This window comes from Balaenoptera acutorostrata, chromosome 14, assembly GCF_949987535.1.
Source record: "Balaenoptera acutorostrata chromosome 14, mBalAcu1.1, whole genome shotgun sequence".
Classification (NCBI taxonomy): domain Eukaryota; kingdom Metazoa; phylum Chordata; class Mammalia; order Artiodactyla; family Balaenopteridae; genus Balaenoptera; species Balaenoptera acutorostrata.
This window is the reverse complement of record NC_080077.1, coordinates 8,984,856-9,000,433: the sequence shown is the minus strand read 5'-3', so window position 1 is coordinate 9,000,433 and position 15,578 is coordinate 8,984,856. Positions and strand designations below refer to the sequence as shown.

The 15,578-nt window shown below is 44.2% G+C and overlaps 1 protein-coding gene across 1 annotated transcript in view; it reads left to right on the top strand.

Moving 5' to 3' along the window:
- Positions 1 to 679: 679 nt before the first annotated feature.
- Positions 680 to 15,578, top strand: part of SYTL3 (synaptotagmin like 3) — an 86,935-nt gene continuing 72,036 nt past the window's right edge. The window contains exons 1-3 of the mRNA XM_057527586.1: positions 680 to 697; positions 10,347 to 10,978; positions 13,319 to 13,537. Coding sequence (XP_057383569.1) covers positions 10,869 to 10,978; positions 13,319 to 13,537 — 329 coding nt within the window. The 5' untranslated portion in view covers positions 680 to 697; positions 10,347 to 10,868. The remainder of the gene's footprint in view (positions 698 to 10,346; positions 10,979 to 13,318; positions 13,538 to 15,578) is intronic.

The following is a 15,578-nucleotide window of genomic DNA, read 5'->3' as shown; positions in this document are numbered from 1 at the left end:
AAAAAATTGTTAATATCGTATGATTCCATTTACACAAAGTGCAAAATCGGGAGGACTAATGAATGATGTTAAAGGTCAGGATAATCGTTACCTTTCGGGGGGGGGAAGATGTAACCGGAAGGCCTATGAGGGGCTCCCGAGATGCTGTTTAAGTTTTGTTTCTTGATAGGGATGCGTTCACTTTGGGAGAATTTATAAAGCTGTGCTTATGATTTGTATCTTATTCCATACGTACGCTATACTTCAGTGAAATTTACCCCCCAAAAGTCCGTGCCAGTCTTGTTATAAATCAACTCTTGAGTTAACAGCTGTTCTTTGAGATGTCATTACATTAGTCATTTACACTTGAGGTCAATGGAGAAACCCCTTGCAAACGTGGGAACGTTTGACTAATTGAAGCCTCTAGTCTCTTTGGGGGTTTCTTTGGTCGGGATGAAACACTGCAGTAGCATCAGCGTGGTCTTTCCTCCAACAAAAAACATACACTGTTGGCGTACAAGAGCGCCTGGGTGTGGTTTCAGGCGGCTTTGCTGTGGGGTCCTTGGCGAAAGGCGGTTAGTAGCCACAGAGGCACTCAGGGCCCGCCTGCCCGACAGGAAGGAAAGAGAAATACGTCAGTTGTTCTAGCACGAAGAAAAAGTGACTTCCTTCTCCAGAACGAGCTCCCCTGGTCTCCTCTCTTGAAGCTGAGGCAAAGGTAGGCTGAGCATCTGCGTCCAGCCCTTCGGGCAGCTTGTTTTAAGGGTGGGGTGGATAGAGATTACAGTTTATATAACTCCTCTTAAACTAATGGCTTTGAAAATGTAGGAAATAAAAGCAATGATATATCAGACAAAGGATAACTTGTAATTTTATTGAATAGCATACATTTTAAATGTAGGATAAGAATGATTTAAATGGAAAGGAGGGATACTTTAGAGTTAGTTAAAAAACTAAACCAAACTAAACCAAAAAATACTATCCAAAAGCTATACGGTGTGAATTTTTTCTAAGGTGGTAGAGAGTGTTGTTTGATTTCCTTTTTGGTTTGTAAATTCTTATACGTACAGTTTATTATTGTTTGGCTCTGAATCTACTTCACAGATTCCAATTTTTTGATCCCCCATAATCTTTAGTTTGGAGGTGGAACATAAATGTAATTTTAAAATTAAGAAAATTAAGTTAGCTGGGGTCTAATTTAAATGTCTTGCAATTCAGCCTCCTTAACCCCCAAACAGAATTTCTTGACAAAAGGAGAGATTATGAGAAGAAAATGCATGTTAGATATTAAGTATCTACTAAGAAGTTAGAATTGGTATAGAAAAAGATTATTTAGCCAAGATAGTAGAAGATTCTAAGTTCTTAATTTTCCTGTCTAAACAAAGCATAAGACTTTGGAGTTAAACAGACCCAGATTAGAGTGTGACTTTAGGTAAATTACTTAATTGCTGCAAGCGTCACTCTCCTCGTCTGTAAAATGGGTGTCCTTACATCATAAGGTTGCAATGAGGACTGAGATTGTGTGTGTAGAGAACTTGTCAAACTGTCTGGTCCAGAGTAAGTGCCGAATGTCAATAAACAGTACCGGTTGATACAAAAAAAGTATAGTGACAATTATGAGTAGTACCTCCTGTATATAACAATATGATAATATTAATTCTCATCTTTTTACTTTTCCATGAGAAAAGGTCAAGTTTAAGCCTGAAATATCATGGATTTCTATTTCAATGTTTAACTTTGATTCTAAAAAGGCATTTGGGGGGTTGTTTTTGGTGGCAAGATGTCTATGTGAATGAGAAAGAACAGACTCCACAGTGAAGGGCAGGAGCCTTCCAGAAGGGGCACCCTTTCTGCCTTCTCCTGTCTCTTGGAGGTGTCAAGTTTTCTAGACTTAAACCCACAAACACACAACGTCATATATTAAGGACAGAGTTTTGAGGGACCTGAAGCTTATACGATGTCTGGAGACTTTAAGAAAACAAATACAAGATCAGGAATTGCAAATGAAGGGGCCAGAAGCCCAAGGTCACTGGCTTCCCGGAAAATCCACCTCTGGTTCAGTGACCAAAGAGACAAAGAATTTGAAAAGGCTTGTCTCTATTTCCATGTCACACTTCCTGAGGGACACACAGGCGAATTGTCTCTCCTTTGCGAAAAGGAATCCATCAAGCCTGTGAGTATGAGGCCAGCTTGAGCTGGAAACACAGACACAAGAGCCGCCTTGCGTTCAGCTCCTTCCTTAGGAGGACGGACTAGTGGTCCTTGCGGCTGTTCCAGGCGTCCATAAGGAAAGTCCACGTGCAAAAAAGAGATGACATTTTCAGGTGAAGCTGCAAGGTCTGCATAGTCACTCAACTTTTCCCCCTGCATTCGAGGCAGAAAGTATTGTGCTGCCTTCGGAAAAAACTGCAGCTTCTCAAGGAAACAGCTGTGGTAAAACACAGCCGCGGAGGGTGCAGTCTCTGAAGCGACGGGGGCTGCGGGCCTTGCTCGGCTGTGGCTTTCAGCCTTGGGCACGGTCTCTAGTTTGCCTTGAAAGCCTGGGTGGCGATGACAGTCGTGTTCACACGCAGGCACGTCAGGCATGTCGCCTGATCTGCCGCATTTCCCTCCATCACAGGCAGGGGGTGGTGCTTTCGTTCCTTTGATGTGATGACCAGCTGCTCAGAGATGATAGATATTTAGATGAAAGGACATGGGGACGGCCTGCAGATAAAGAGCGTTTCCTTTCCTGTCCTCCTCTTCTCTTCTCGCCCTCAGTTTCACGTTTCTTGTACTTTTCCCCCTCGTCAGATCTAAAAAGCCGAAGTCAATCTTGGCTGTTAGGCTGAGGAAAGAAAGCAAGCATGGTTTCAAAACTCACACGTGTTTAGCGACTTCCCTGGAGGTCCAGTGGTTAAGACTCCGCGCTTCCACTGCAGGGGACGCGGGTTCGATCCCTGGTCGGGGAACTGAGATCCCGCAAGCCGCTCGGCCAAAAATATTTTAAAAACACACACGTTTGGATGTTCCGTTCCCCTGGCAAAAGGGGTCCCACCCGTTTCTCCCCTGGGACTCTTTCCGCGCCCCCCCCCGCCCCCCAGCATCTCTGCTCTCTCCATACGCGGTGAATCACGCCTTCCTCTGAGCATTCTCTTCTGCAGATCCTTACGTGCTTATACTCATCCTACCGTGTCAGAACTTATTTGTTCGCATGTCCATTTTCTGGCTGGAGTGTGGGCTTTTTGAACGCAGAGACTGGCTCCTACTTATTTTATATCCTCAATCCCTGGCACATGCCTGGTACACACAAAGCCCAATGAAATCAGCGCTGTGAATCAATGCACTGATCACCACAACCAAACTGCGTTTGTCTGGATGCAAAGTTCCACTGGGACACAGCATGACTGGCTACCGACAAGATGGAAATACGCGACTGAAGGACTGTGCTGGGTTTAGGAGGGGCCCCTGCTGTCTCAGTCCCTATCGGTCCCAGAGAAATGGCTTGAGTCCTGCTTTGGGGCCTTCTTGAAGGGGAAGATGGGGAGCAGAGAGGACTAGTTCTGGCTGCTCCTGGCTTTGTTCCAGCTGTTGCTCTAGGGCTGTACCCAGATGATTCCAGAATTGGGGTTTGATGCCAGGTTGTCCGACACCCAAACCCATGCTGAGATGGGATGGTTTGCTGTGCAGTGCTTCTCCAAGTGGCTCTGGGAGACTTTTTCCTTCCAAGTGGTGCTTTGGTGTAGGTTTTATTTTTTAATTGTTAGATAAAATTAGACTGGTAGATGGGATACTGTAAAACAAAGGCAGTCACTGTTACAAATTTACAAAAATGCAATTGAGAAAGGAGGTTGGGGGCTAGTCTCAGCTCCATGTGGGTGAGGACAGAGCCTGATTCCAGTTCTTGGGACAAAAACACAATTTAAGAATTTGTTGGGTGCGTGAGAGAGTGACTAAATATCATCATAGAAAAACCGGATCTGGGAGATTTCATTATTCAAGCTATGAGATTGTAAATTTCTGCATGAGATCATTAAAATAAAGTACTTTTTAGTATGCTTCTCAAATTTGAAGTGACTCAGATTTCCCAATGCTTTCCAGATTTCTGAAGCCTGGAGCTTTCTGAGATGGGTGTTGCTCGCTCACCTGACTATCCTTCCTTCCTCCTCTACTCGAATTCATGCTTCCTGCTTTGGCAAGCCAACCCGCATGTTACAATATTCACTGGGTTTCTCAACCCCAGCGAAACATTAAGGACCTATTTGCTGGGTGATGAGGGGTCACTAAAAACCAATGTCACCACTAGAAGGACACTTGAATCAGACAGAAAGAAGTCCGAGTCATGATAGAGAAATACACAAAGGAAAAAGGGGTCATAATGAAAGAGCAATTTACTGTGCTTGTAAATAAGGAGAAAGTTCCTGAATTAGTTAGCAATTAATCTGGACCTTGAAAGATTAATAATAATAATGATGATGATGGTACTATTACCACCACCACTGTTAACATTTGTCAACGGCTTATTACATGCTCGCCACAGTGATCTAAGTACTTTACGCGTATCAACACATTTAATCCTCAAAGCAGCTCTAGGAAGTGGGTGTTGTCATTCTCTCTACTTTATGGGCAAGGAAATTAAATCCCAAGCGGCTTAGGTAACTTGCCCAGCATCTCAGTAGTCAGTAAGGGGCAGAGCAGAGCTACTCACCCAGTCGGGCTCCAAATCCTGCTTTGCGGACTGTTCCCCTCACTGCCTCCGAGTAAATTAGATCTCGGTAGGGAGAGGGAAGAGCGGGAGCGAATGCATGGAAAAAGAAAAGTGCATGACGTGTTCAGGGAACAGTCTCGAATGTGTTCAATTTGGGAGCATTGCAGCATTTTGTGGGAATTAAGGATGGAGGAGTAGGAGGAGGCCAGATCAGGGAGGGTGAGAAAGGCCGTTTTCGTAGTTTAGAACTCATTTGTAGGCGGTGGAGACCCTGGGCTCCTTTCCTGGGGGAGGAGTGACATATTCCTACCTCATTCCTGCTCAGTGGACTGTCCCTCACCCGAGAGATGTTCCTCTCCTTCCTCAGACCAACTCCTTTTCTTCTCCCAGGCTCAGCCGTGAAGATTTTCCTGTCCTCTCCGGACACCAGTCTCCCTCTTACTCACCGCCCATTCAGTGCTGTCACTACTGTTCCCGCTGGTCGGCTGCAGGCTAATGGACACAGCCAGTTCTGGAGCCCATCAGTTGTTCCCGTTACCCACTCTGTGTTACAGATGCCATGCTCACACCTCGCTCCCTCGTCCCAGACGGTAGTACACAGCACAGGGCAAGGAACACGCCAACTGATTTTAATAGATTTCATAGAATTCTTTTACAAGCTCAATTTTTCGGCTCAAAAACATCAGAGAAATCAAAGCATCCAAGAGAGAAGTCTATTTGTTTTATCCATGTTTTGAAGAATATGAAAAATAATCAAGGGTGGCTTCTGGTTTCCTGCTAGCGTCGGTGACCAGAAATGGAATCTGTAAAGTTGGACCTTAGCTTGCTAAGGCCGCCAGGTGGATGGAATTCTCTCTTACTTTCTTGGTATTTACCATGGACACATGCTGCTTGCTAATTAGCTCCACCTGCCACCCTAGAAACCTCTCTTGACTAGGAAAAAGTTCACTAAAAATAAATGAATAATTAAAAAAAAATAAGTAAATCATTGCCATAAGTCTGGGGCACCTTGTCTTGGATAAATAGACTATAGGCTAAGAATAGTTTTAGTGAATTGGTTTTGAGTGATTTGAAAGGTGTATTACAGAGTAAAATCTCCAATTTGGCTGTTGATATAAAACTTAGAGGAATTCGAATGCCAGCCTACCAGGGATAAAGTGCAGAAAGAGCTCCAGATTCTGTTCAAGAGGATTGAAAAGATGCCGTTGAAATAATTCGGATGATTGCTGTTGAAAGAGAAACTCTAAGCTCTCAGTTAGAACCTGGAAATCAGACCTGGAATTGCATAAGCAAATTCACAATCAAACTAAAACCCCAACACAACTTAAAACAATAAAAACAACTGACCAGTCCTCTAATTTCCCCACCCCATTCTCCTAAAACCCAATAATATGTTGAAAAATGAACAAGAGAATGATACACACAGTTTAATTTGTAAGTGACCTGAGAAATCATTGGATTCTCTAGTTCAGTGGTTCTTAAACCCCAAGGACCCAATGCTCACCTTTTATAGGAAATATTTTGTAGTTCACTTTTTACTATCTGGAATTGGAATTCATGTATAATATAATTTACCTACACCAATAACAACAACAACAATAACACAATGTCATTACTGTAATAAAAGGAGAAATAAAGGGGCAGTAAATTATAAAAATATAATATGTACTCATATATGTAAACTACATTGGAAGATACAGTGGAGTTGTCAAATGTTCACATGCATAGAATCACTTTGACTAGAACATCTACAAATGCAGACCGTTACCGGTATTATGGCGTTAGTGATTCAAATACTACAAGCCCTGCTGCCCTTGGTGACGCAACTCTCTGAAATGGTAAACAATTTTTGTTAAAGTTCTAAATGAAACCAAGTACAGTCTTTCTTCAATTTACACAATAGTTGCATTCTGGAAAACTCAGAGTATGTTAAAACCCTGCAAAATAGACTTTGTGTTTCTATGAGTTAAATTCTATTATCAGAAAATTATACTTTTTTCCTAGTTGAATTACCTGGTAAGATAGCCAACATTTGTATGGGAATGCAAGGTAACTCTTTGTCACTGTGACAACCAAAAGCACCCCACAAATATCTAGAGGGAAGCATAGTACTGCCCCTACTGAAAAATCCTGAACAAATCCAGATAAGATGAAGCACCTGTGGCTCAAACGTGTGGAATGTCTAAGCCACCAAGCCAGTTGGGACACTAGGACACTGGAAACCAAAGAGAAAACATCCTCCTAAGTTTCTGTTAAATCTTGAAACGAATCCTGGGGTGATGCTCTATGCAGTGCTGATTGCATCAATTCAGAAAGTCACCCTTGTGTAGAGAGGATCTGGACACAGATCCTCCAAGTTAAAGAAAAAAAGTACATTTCAAAACAGTAACAGGGACTTCCCTGGTGGCGCAGTGGTTAAGAATCCGCCTGCCAATGCAGGGCACACGGGTTTGATCTCTGGTTCGGGAAGATCCCACATGCCGCGGAGCAACTAAGCCCCTGCGCCACAACTACTGAGCCTGCGCTCTAGAGCCCGCGAGCCACAGCTACTGAGCCCACGTGCCGCAACTTACTGAAGCCCGCGTGCCTAGAGCCGGTGCTCCGAAACAAGAGAAGCCTGCGCAATGTTCTAGAAGCCCGCGCACCGCCCCCAAGATTAACCCCTGCTCACCGCAGCTAGAGAAAGCCCGCACGCAGCAACAAAGACCCAACGCAGCCAAAAATTAATTAATTAATTAATTAATTATTTAAAACCTAAAAAAAAAAAAAAAGAAGAAGGATTTACTATAGTAGTTATCAACCATGTGCTTGGATGACTGAAGGTTTATAGAAGCCAGAGTCAAAATCTCTAAGTCGAGAATAAAAACTGAGAGAGAGAAACACGGCACACCCATACCTAGAAGAAAACATCCTCCTAGGTTTTCTGTTAAATCTGGAAATGAATGATCCTGGGGTGGTGCTTTATCGAAGCTTTATCCCTGTATCAACTTGGAACACCAGAAAGCACCATGTTTTGGTGTGTATTTGAAAGGCTTTCAATGAATTATAATTTGGTGCTCTATCCTTAGTTAATTTGAAATCAATATAATGATGATACATGAAGCACAGTTTTGCATCTTCTGCCAAACCACTGCTCAGATAATTGATTGCCTTTTTGGTCCATGCCCTTTACACCTCGAGAATGCCCTTGTTTTCTTTCGGTTTATCAGAACTATATACACCACTTTGATTTTGGGTTTTGTTTTTCCTTCTGTTTTGTTTTGCCTTGGTTACTAGGAAGGTCAGGGATACAGCTAATGCTCAAGTACAGTGACTGTTTCACTGCAGGTTCCTGGTAGAAATTGTCTGCCCCTTTCTGCTCTGGCTGCTGTTTCTCTGACTTTAATCGTCCTCTCTGTGCTTTTATTGTGAGCTACATCATATTCTTGTGAGAAGTAGGATAGGGTATAAATTACCAGTCATTAAGCCCTGTACCCTAAGCACCTGAACAGTGCCTGGCACTTGGGTGCTTTATCAACATTTACTGAATGAATGGATGATGGATGGATGCTGGAAACGAACTCAATTTCACTTTTCTGTAAATAGCAGTGGATGGCCACTAGGGGGAGGAAGAGCGCCCACTCCTCCCTGCAGAGGGCTCTCTGAGGCCACAGGCATGTGTTTGGTAGAGAACAGTACTGTTTTTAAATAACCGAATCCTGGATTTCTGGAATGGGTAAGGCCTTTCCACCTGAAGGAGTGAACACTGAGTACTCCAGGAGTACTCTCTTCTAGCCCAGGGCTGCACTGGTCCTGCTTCTGCTACACAGCAGAGTCCAAAGGCCACATGGAGAGAAAGCTCAGTGCACAGATCACATGTTTTGAGCCAAGTGCAAAAATCTTCATTTAAAACACTTGAGAATCAGACAAACAGGATAGTACTTGGCCTAGTAGTATGGTTAATAGTTTAGAAATAAGAAAAAAGCAGGAAGAACCGAGAGCGTGTTTAGAAGAAATAGGCTCATGACGTTGGTGACACGGTGGCTAGTTTGCACTTCACCACTTGGCACTTGATTACACGCTGTTTCCCAGCACTTTCCTCTTTCCCAGAGACTCAGAGCCTTGGGGAGCTCCATCTATTCATCTGGAAACGCGGGCCCAAGGAGGGGTGTGGCTTTGACTCTGGTGGGGCTGGAGCCCCAAGTCCTTTTCCCTGTCATTTTCCCACCGTCTACACAGGAGACCTTTTGGGAGCAGGCACTTGGGAATGCTTGGCTGGAGACCAGAGGCCAGGAGCGTCCCCTTGCAGCCCTGGGCTTTCCTACTTCTCATGCAACCTCTGCAATTTGGGTGGGCCACATATTTTAACTTTATCCTACAATAGAAAAACTGACAGAGAATCCCTTAAGCCAGGGGTCCTTAGCCTGTAGGTCCATGACCTTGGACATGAAAAAATTTTACATCGTTGTTTTCACTAACCCGTAACTAAAATTTAGCATTTCCTGCAATTATGAGTATAGGCATCGAACCACAGTAGAACCAGCAGGACTCATGACTGCCACAAATAGAAATCACAGATATTTTTGTGCCACATTGTATGTTGCAGATATCTGAAAACATTGTTTACAATCATCACTACTCTGAAATTACAGTCGTTGTTAGAACACTGCTAGATTTCATGCATCAATGGGCTCGTATATTACTGTTATAATTTTTAAAAATTTCAGTATAATCGATTTCCTTTGTAATAATGTATTTTATTTTATGCACTTAAATACAGAAGCTTCACCAGATGACCAAAGATTAAGAATCTCTGCTTAAAGAAATGATTCCTTAGGGTTCTATTAACTTCTCATTCATTGATTTGCTATGGATCATAAATTAATATAATGTGAATTTCTGTTGAAGCCGAACAAAGGGAGTTTAGCTTCTAAAGAATTGAAAGGAAGTCGTATTACTAAGGAATTGATGTAGATTTGATAACAAAATGGCGTTATAGAAAGTGCATCAATTAGATCTGCATTTTCTGCTTTTCATTGACATGCATCTATCCAGTGCTATATCAATTCAATGCCATCTTCTTGGTTGGGGGGAAGAACAGATTGAAGGTGATGTGTGTCCAACGTCATTGATGGCAAAATAAAGTAGGAGGAATGTATGCAGAACCTGGCAGCTAGCATGAACCAGAAACAAGACCCCAGGCATAAGGCAGTCACTGAAAACCATTAAAGACCATAAATAATGGGTAGATTGAGGTTGTGGTGATATCCCTTTATACATCCTTAATTGATTAAACATTTTTTTTTGAGTTTTGAAGTTAACTGTAAAAATTACAGTTAGCAGCTGATAATGTGATTGTTCTAATGTATTTTCAATTAGGATGATGTACGTTAAATATAGACCTATATGCCTCTAATCTCTCAAGATACAGAATTCATATTAGAAAAATCCAAGTGTGTAAGTTTGAGGCTTTTAGAAACATGAGAAGGCCAATTTAATTTAAAATTTAAATTAAATTTAAAAATCTAATTTAAAAATTTAAATTAAATTTAAATTTAAAAATTTAAAATCTTACGTTATCATCATGGCAGGAAATGCAAAGATCTGTCTGTGTAGAGCATTTTGTCTTTTCTGGACTAATGCTGCAGTATAGGTACATCAGCCAGGAAAAATGATGCCATTTTTATTGTCTTTTCTACAGGTATTGAACTGGCTGGGCTTTTAACCATCATTACTGCTACCTGTAAACATATGAAGGGGAAGGTTAACTTCTATAAGTCGTTGATACGCTTCTTACTGCTCTTCGTAAATTCCCTCAGATTGGGGATTACTTCTGCTTTGCAGAAATTATCTGCAGGGGGCCCTGCATAATTTATAACAATCTCTGGCAAAACCTCAGAAGAAAGATATGCTTTTGACTTAGCCGGATGTCAGAGGCTGCGGCAGGACCCAGGGAAAAGGCTCCCCAGGTGGCATGAGGCCCTGGGAGCCACCATCCCAACCGAGGGACAGCCTCTTGGAACTTCCTTCTCCTGAGGAGTCAGACACAGTTAAAAAGGAAAAAACAAAAAAGAGCCACAAGCAACACAGTTGCCAATGAAATAGGAGAGGGATTGCTTTCAAAAGCACGTGGGGCTGTCACTGGACTCTCTGAGCTCATCCACGGGACAGGAGCACAAGGCCATGGTGTAGAACCTCAGCGTGGGTCTAAGAAGAGACAGAAATGGCCCAAGAAGTCAGCCTGAAATCCCTCCGGGAATCAGAACGCGAGGTGATCCTCCGGGTCCTGTACCGGGACCGGGAGGTTCAAAACATCGAGGAGGAAAGGATACGGTATGCTGTCATTTAGTGGGTGGGATTCTTTAGTTTTTTTGGCCTTTTCTGCTTGGAGGCTGCTTCTACCTGGCGTATTGCTGCTTGCTTCCTACTCAGCTTCTTGTCTGACAAGAGTCGGATTGAAGGGCTGTAGGGGGAGGTGACCTTTGCGGTGTCACTAAGCTTCGGGGATGGTAAGGGAAAGAATGCCTTTTGTTTTTCCTTTAAAATAATGCCTTTTTTTGTGATAAGTTTGCTGTCTGTCTGCTTGTCCATTTGCCTACTTGGCAGGAATAATTCAAAGGAAACTTTCAGGCTTCTCATATGCCCTTCAAGGGAAAGACCTCCAGCTAAGGGTTTTCCTAAATTATTTTTGGTGGTAACCGAAGGAACAAAAAAAGCAGCTTAGAAACAGCAAATCTGCTGGAATCCATTCGTGTCCTTTTCTTTGCTCTCTTTTGCTTCCCAGCGGCTTTGAGGGAAGGGGAGGGGGCATGAAGCCTGAACCTGCCCAGCCTGCTCTCCGACTGATCCGTCAACAGAGAACCTCTTTCCTCTCTCTGAGCTCCGAGGGCTGTTGGCCATTAGTTTAACACTTAACGAAGCAGGGTTGGGCTATGAAAACGGTGTCCGTGGTTAGCTGTCAAGATCCATCTTTAATATGGTGATGCTTTGTTTATCGATCGATGTTTATGGAGAGTGTGAGGTCTAGAGAATAAGTAAATGGAATAGGCTTTTTGTTTTTGCTTTGTTTTTAATGGCAGAACTCCTTCAGAGTCTGCCAAGAAAAATAAACATATAAAATAAAACTTTGGACCACCAAATGTCTGAGGAAGGAGCAAAAATTTCTGGTTAACTAGAAGGTACAATGTTCTTTTTCTACCCTCCCCTGTTATCCCAAAGCTCTCTAAGTGTACTTATACTTTCTTCCACTAAAAAAATACACTGAACAAAATGGATTTTTCTTTGATGATTCAAGATCTTTCGGTGATTTAGAAGCATCGTTTTGAATATCAACAAAGTAACATGGATACTGTGGTAAAAGGTTTTGTTCCAAAGGGTACTGATTCTAGAGCAAATCCTAAAAGTTGGATGTAAGCTTGTTTCTTGGAGTTAGCTTCTCTCTTCTAAAAGTAAGTAACAGGGGCTTCCCTGGTGGCGCAGTGGTTAAGAATCTGCCTGCCAACGCAGGGGACACGGGTTCAATCCCTGATCCGGGAAAATCCCACATGCCATGGAGCAACTAAGCCCGTGCGCCACAACTACTGAGCCTGCGTGCCTAGAGCCCGTGCTCCGCAACAAGAGAAGCCACCGCAATGAGAAGCCCGCGCACCGCAACAAAGAGTGGCCCCCGCTCGCCGCAACTAGAGAAAGCCCGCACGCAGCAACGAAGACCCAACGCAGCCAAAAATAAACAAGTAAATTTTTAAAAAAAGAAAGAAAAGACATGAGAGCAAGCATTAAAAAAAAAAAAGTAACAGTAAATCAACTATACTCCGATAAAAATTTTAAAAATAATAATAAAAGTAAGTAACAGACATTTCATAAAAGAGTATTCTGGCTAATGATACCTTCTGGGGTCCAATGTAATGTCCCTTTGCACTAGGGCTATTGTCCTGGGGAAATAGGGACTGAAAGTAACTGACCACCCATAAAAAACAGTAGCAAAAGCATAGCATCAAGGGAGCTCAGCTCGGTGCTCTGTGATGGCCTAGATGCGGGGGAAAGGCAGGGAGGGAGGTCCAAGAGGGAGGGGATATAGGTACACATATAGCTGATTCACTTCATTGTACAGCAGAAACAAACACAACATTGTAAAGCAATTTTACTCCAATAAAAAAAATAAAAAATAAATGTATTCCTTTAAAAAAAAGCATAGCATCAGTTAAATAACTTTATTGGGGAATTTATGACAATAGCAGGCGTGTGTACTGTATATTTATAGATCATTCCCTGCCTTGTATTTTAGAATTGATGCCATTTTCTGCATTTTTCCTCTTCTTTCACTGTTCTCGCTTGCTATTATAATGCCCTTTGGGCACAGAGGGGTGAACCTAGAGCAAAATCAGCAGCTAACCCCTCTGTGCCAGCCATAGTGTTTATGCTTTGCCATTTAATCCTCACAGCAACCCTGGGAGGTAAGGCTTGCACAGCCGAGAAAACCTCTGAGCCTCTGCTCCGAGACGTTGCAAGAGATCCTGGTTCACACAGCCGTGCTGGAACCCGGGGGTGCTGGATGCCAAAGCCCCTTTTTTCTCGCTGTGGGCGGTGCTGTTGGGGCCCTTGCCACGTAGGAATTTGGCTGGCATCTGTCCTTCCACTCAATCGCTTCTTATCATTTAACTCTCTGGGCCACAGGAAACTGAAGACACACTTGCAGCATCTCAGGTGGAAAGGCTCGAAGAGCGGGAGCCAGGGGTACCAGCAGAAGTCCTGTGCCCGCTGCCAGCAGGCCCTGGGGCTCCTGCTGAACCGGGGGGCCGTGTGCCGGGGCTGCAGCCACCGCGTGTGCGCCAAGTGCCGAGTGGTCCTGAGGGCGACCCGCGCCTGGAAGTGCACCGTGTGCTTCGAGGACAGGTGAGGATGGGGGCGGGTGAGGATGGGGGAGGGTGAGGATGGGGGGTGGATGAGGATGGGGGAGGGTGAGGATGGGGGGAGGGTGAGGATGGGGGTGGGTGAGGATGGGGGAGGGTGAGGATGGGGGGTGGGTGAGGATGGGGAGGGTGAGGATGGGGGGTGGGTGAGGATGGGGGAGGGTGAGGATGGGGGGTGGGTGAGGATGGGGGGCGGGTGAGGATGGGGCGGGTGAGGATGGGGGGCGGGTGAGGATGGGGGAGGGTGAGGATGGGGGGCGGGTGAGGATGGGGGAGGGTGAGGATGGGGGGCAGGTGAGGATGGGGGGCGGGTGAGGATGGGGGAGGGTGAGGATGGGGGGAGGGTGAGGATGGGGGGCCGGTGAGGATGGGGGGAGGGTGAGGATGGGGGGCGGGTGAGGATGGGGGTGGGTGAGGATGGGGGAGGGTGAGGATGGGGGGTGGGTGAGGATGGGGGAGGGTGAGGATGGGGGGTGGGTGAGGATGGGGGAGGGTGAGGATGGGGGGTCAGGTGAGGATGGGCCAGGGAGCCTCAGAGATGGTCCAGGACAAACTGTTGATAAAGACAGCTGTCACTCCTCAAACTTAATCGGGAAATGTTTGCAGAGTGCTTAATATGGAGCTGCCTTTCTAGAAGTGGAAGTTACTGTAATTCAAAAATGCGTTTTGTTATATGAAAAAAGTTTTTTTTTTTTTTAATTTACAAAAGTTTGTAATGGCTGAGGATCAGTTAACGTAGGTGTTAAGATTCCTTTCAATTAACTGGTTCATTTTGTTAGTTTTCTTAGAGCTTAATTTATCTCTTTGAGGAATAGTGGAGTGAATTGTAACATAGAGAATATTAGAGTGTCTTGTGCAGCTTTATTAAGGCCTTTTTGAAGGAGGCAGGCTGACCTGTATTGGATGCTCTACTAAAGAAATGGGTATGCTTTCTATTAGTGATAGCGTGAATCTACATATATTCTAATCTTTTGATGTTGTGAGGTTTTAAAATATTTTAAGCATGGAATAGGCATTTTTGAATGACCAGTTTTGAAAATGATAAAGAACATCTGTGGCTTGATCTCACACTGTTCGAAGCACGAACGGGCTGGTCGTCGATTCCTTGGAAACACAGGGAGTGTTTCTGCCTCTTGTGGGGTAGCGTGCACAAGGACATCACAGAACTTACGAGAGGTAGATATGTTCGTCTGGTGTGAATCTAGGAGAGGAATCAGAGACTGAGATTTGAAAACAGCTTGTAAATGTTGCTGTAGATGCGTGAGTGCCCCGGGGTCTAAGACTGTGAGAGGTGCTTACACAGTGTGGGCGCAGCAGCTGGGTTTTCTCTCCCCCTAAATCGGGAGGATTGTGTCTATGGGCATCCTGATATTAATCTCCTTAAATTTCCCATTCCTTTGCAAGGCTTAATGTATTTCAGTCAGTCATTCGAAGGCAGGTTGTTCAACCAGATTTCCTTGTTCCTAAGCTCCCCCTCTCTGAAGCAGCACGCCAGGTCACTCCCATGTGGTCAGAGTTATCTCCACACCTCGTGTTTCCTGGGTTTGTGAAGCCAACGCCCTGCAGGCTTTTCTCAGCTTGACAGGGAAAGACCAAGATTTACTGTGAGCCGCCTGGCCGCACTTGTGCTCACGCAGGTCTGGGCTCTTGAGAGAGGAGGAAAGGTCCTAAGATCTCCAGTCAACCATATATATTTGGTTGATAAACACTAATGATAAACACTGTGTCGTAAGGTATTAAATTCTTCAGCACTTTTTCTTCATCTAGTGGTTAACTATAAGCCACAGTGTTATAGGACAGGGGCTGAGGCAACCCCCCAGGAAGCTGGCCCTGCTGAAATCTCTGCCCTGGAGGGCACCATGCCTGGGGCATTGTAACTTTACTGCTCTAAGCTCATGAAGCGTGATTTCTGAAACCCCAGCTTCCTTACGTTGAAATAAGGATGTTTTTCAAAATATCTAAGATGATTGCGTTGCTCTGAGTGAACTGACACAGGAAATCATTTGGGGAGAGAGCTAAGTAAT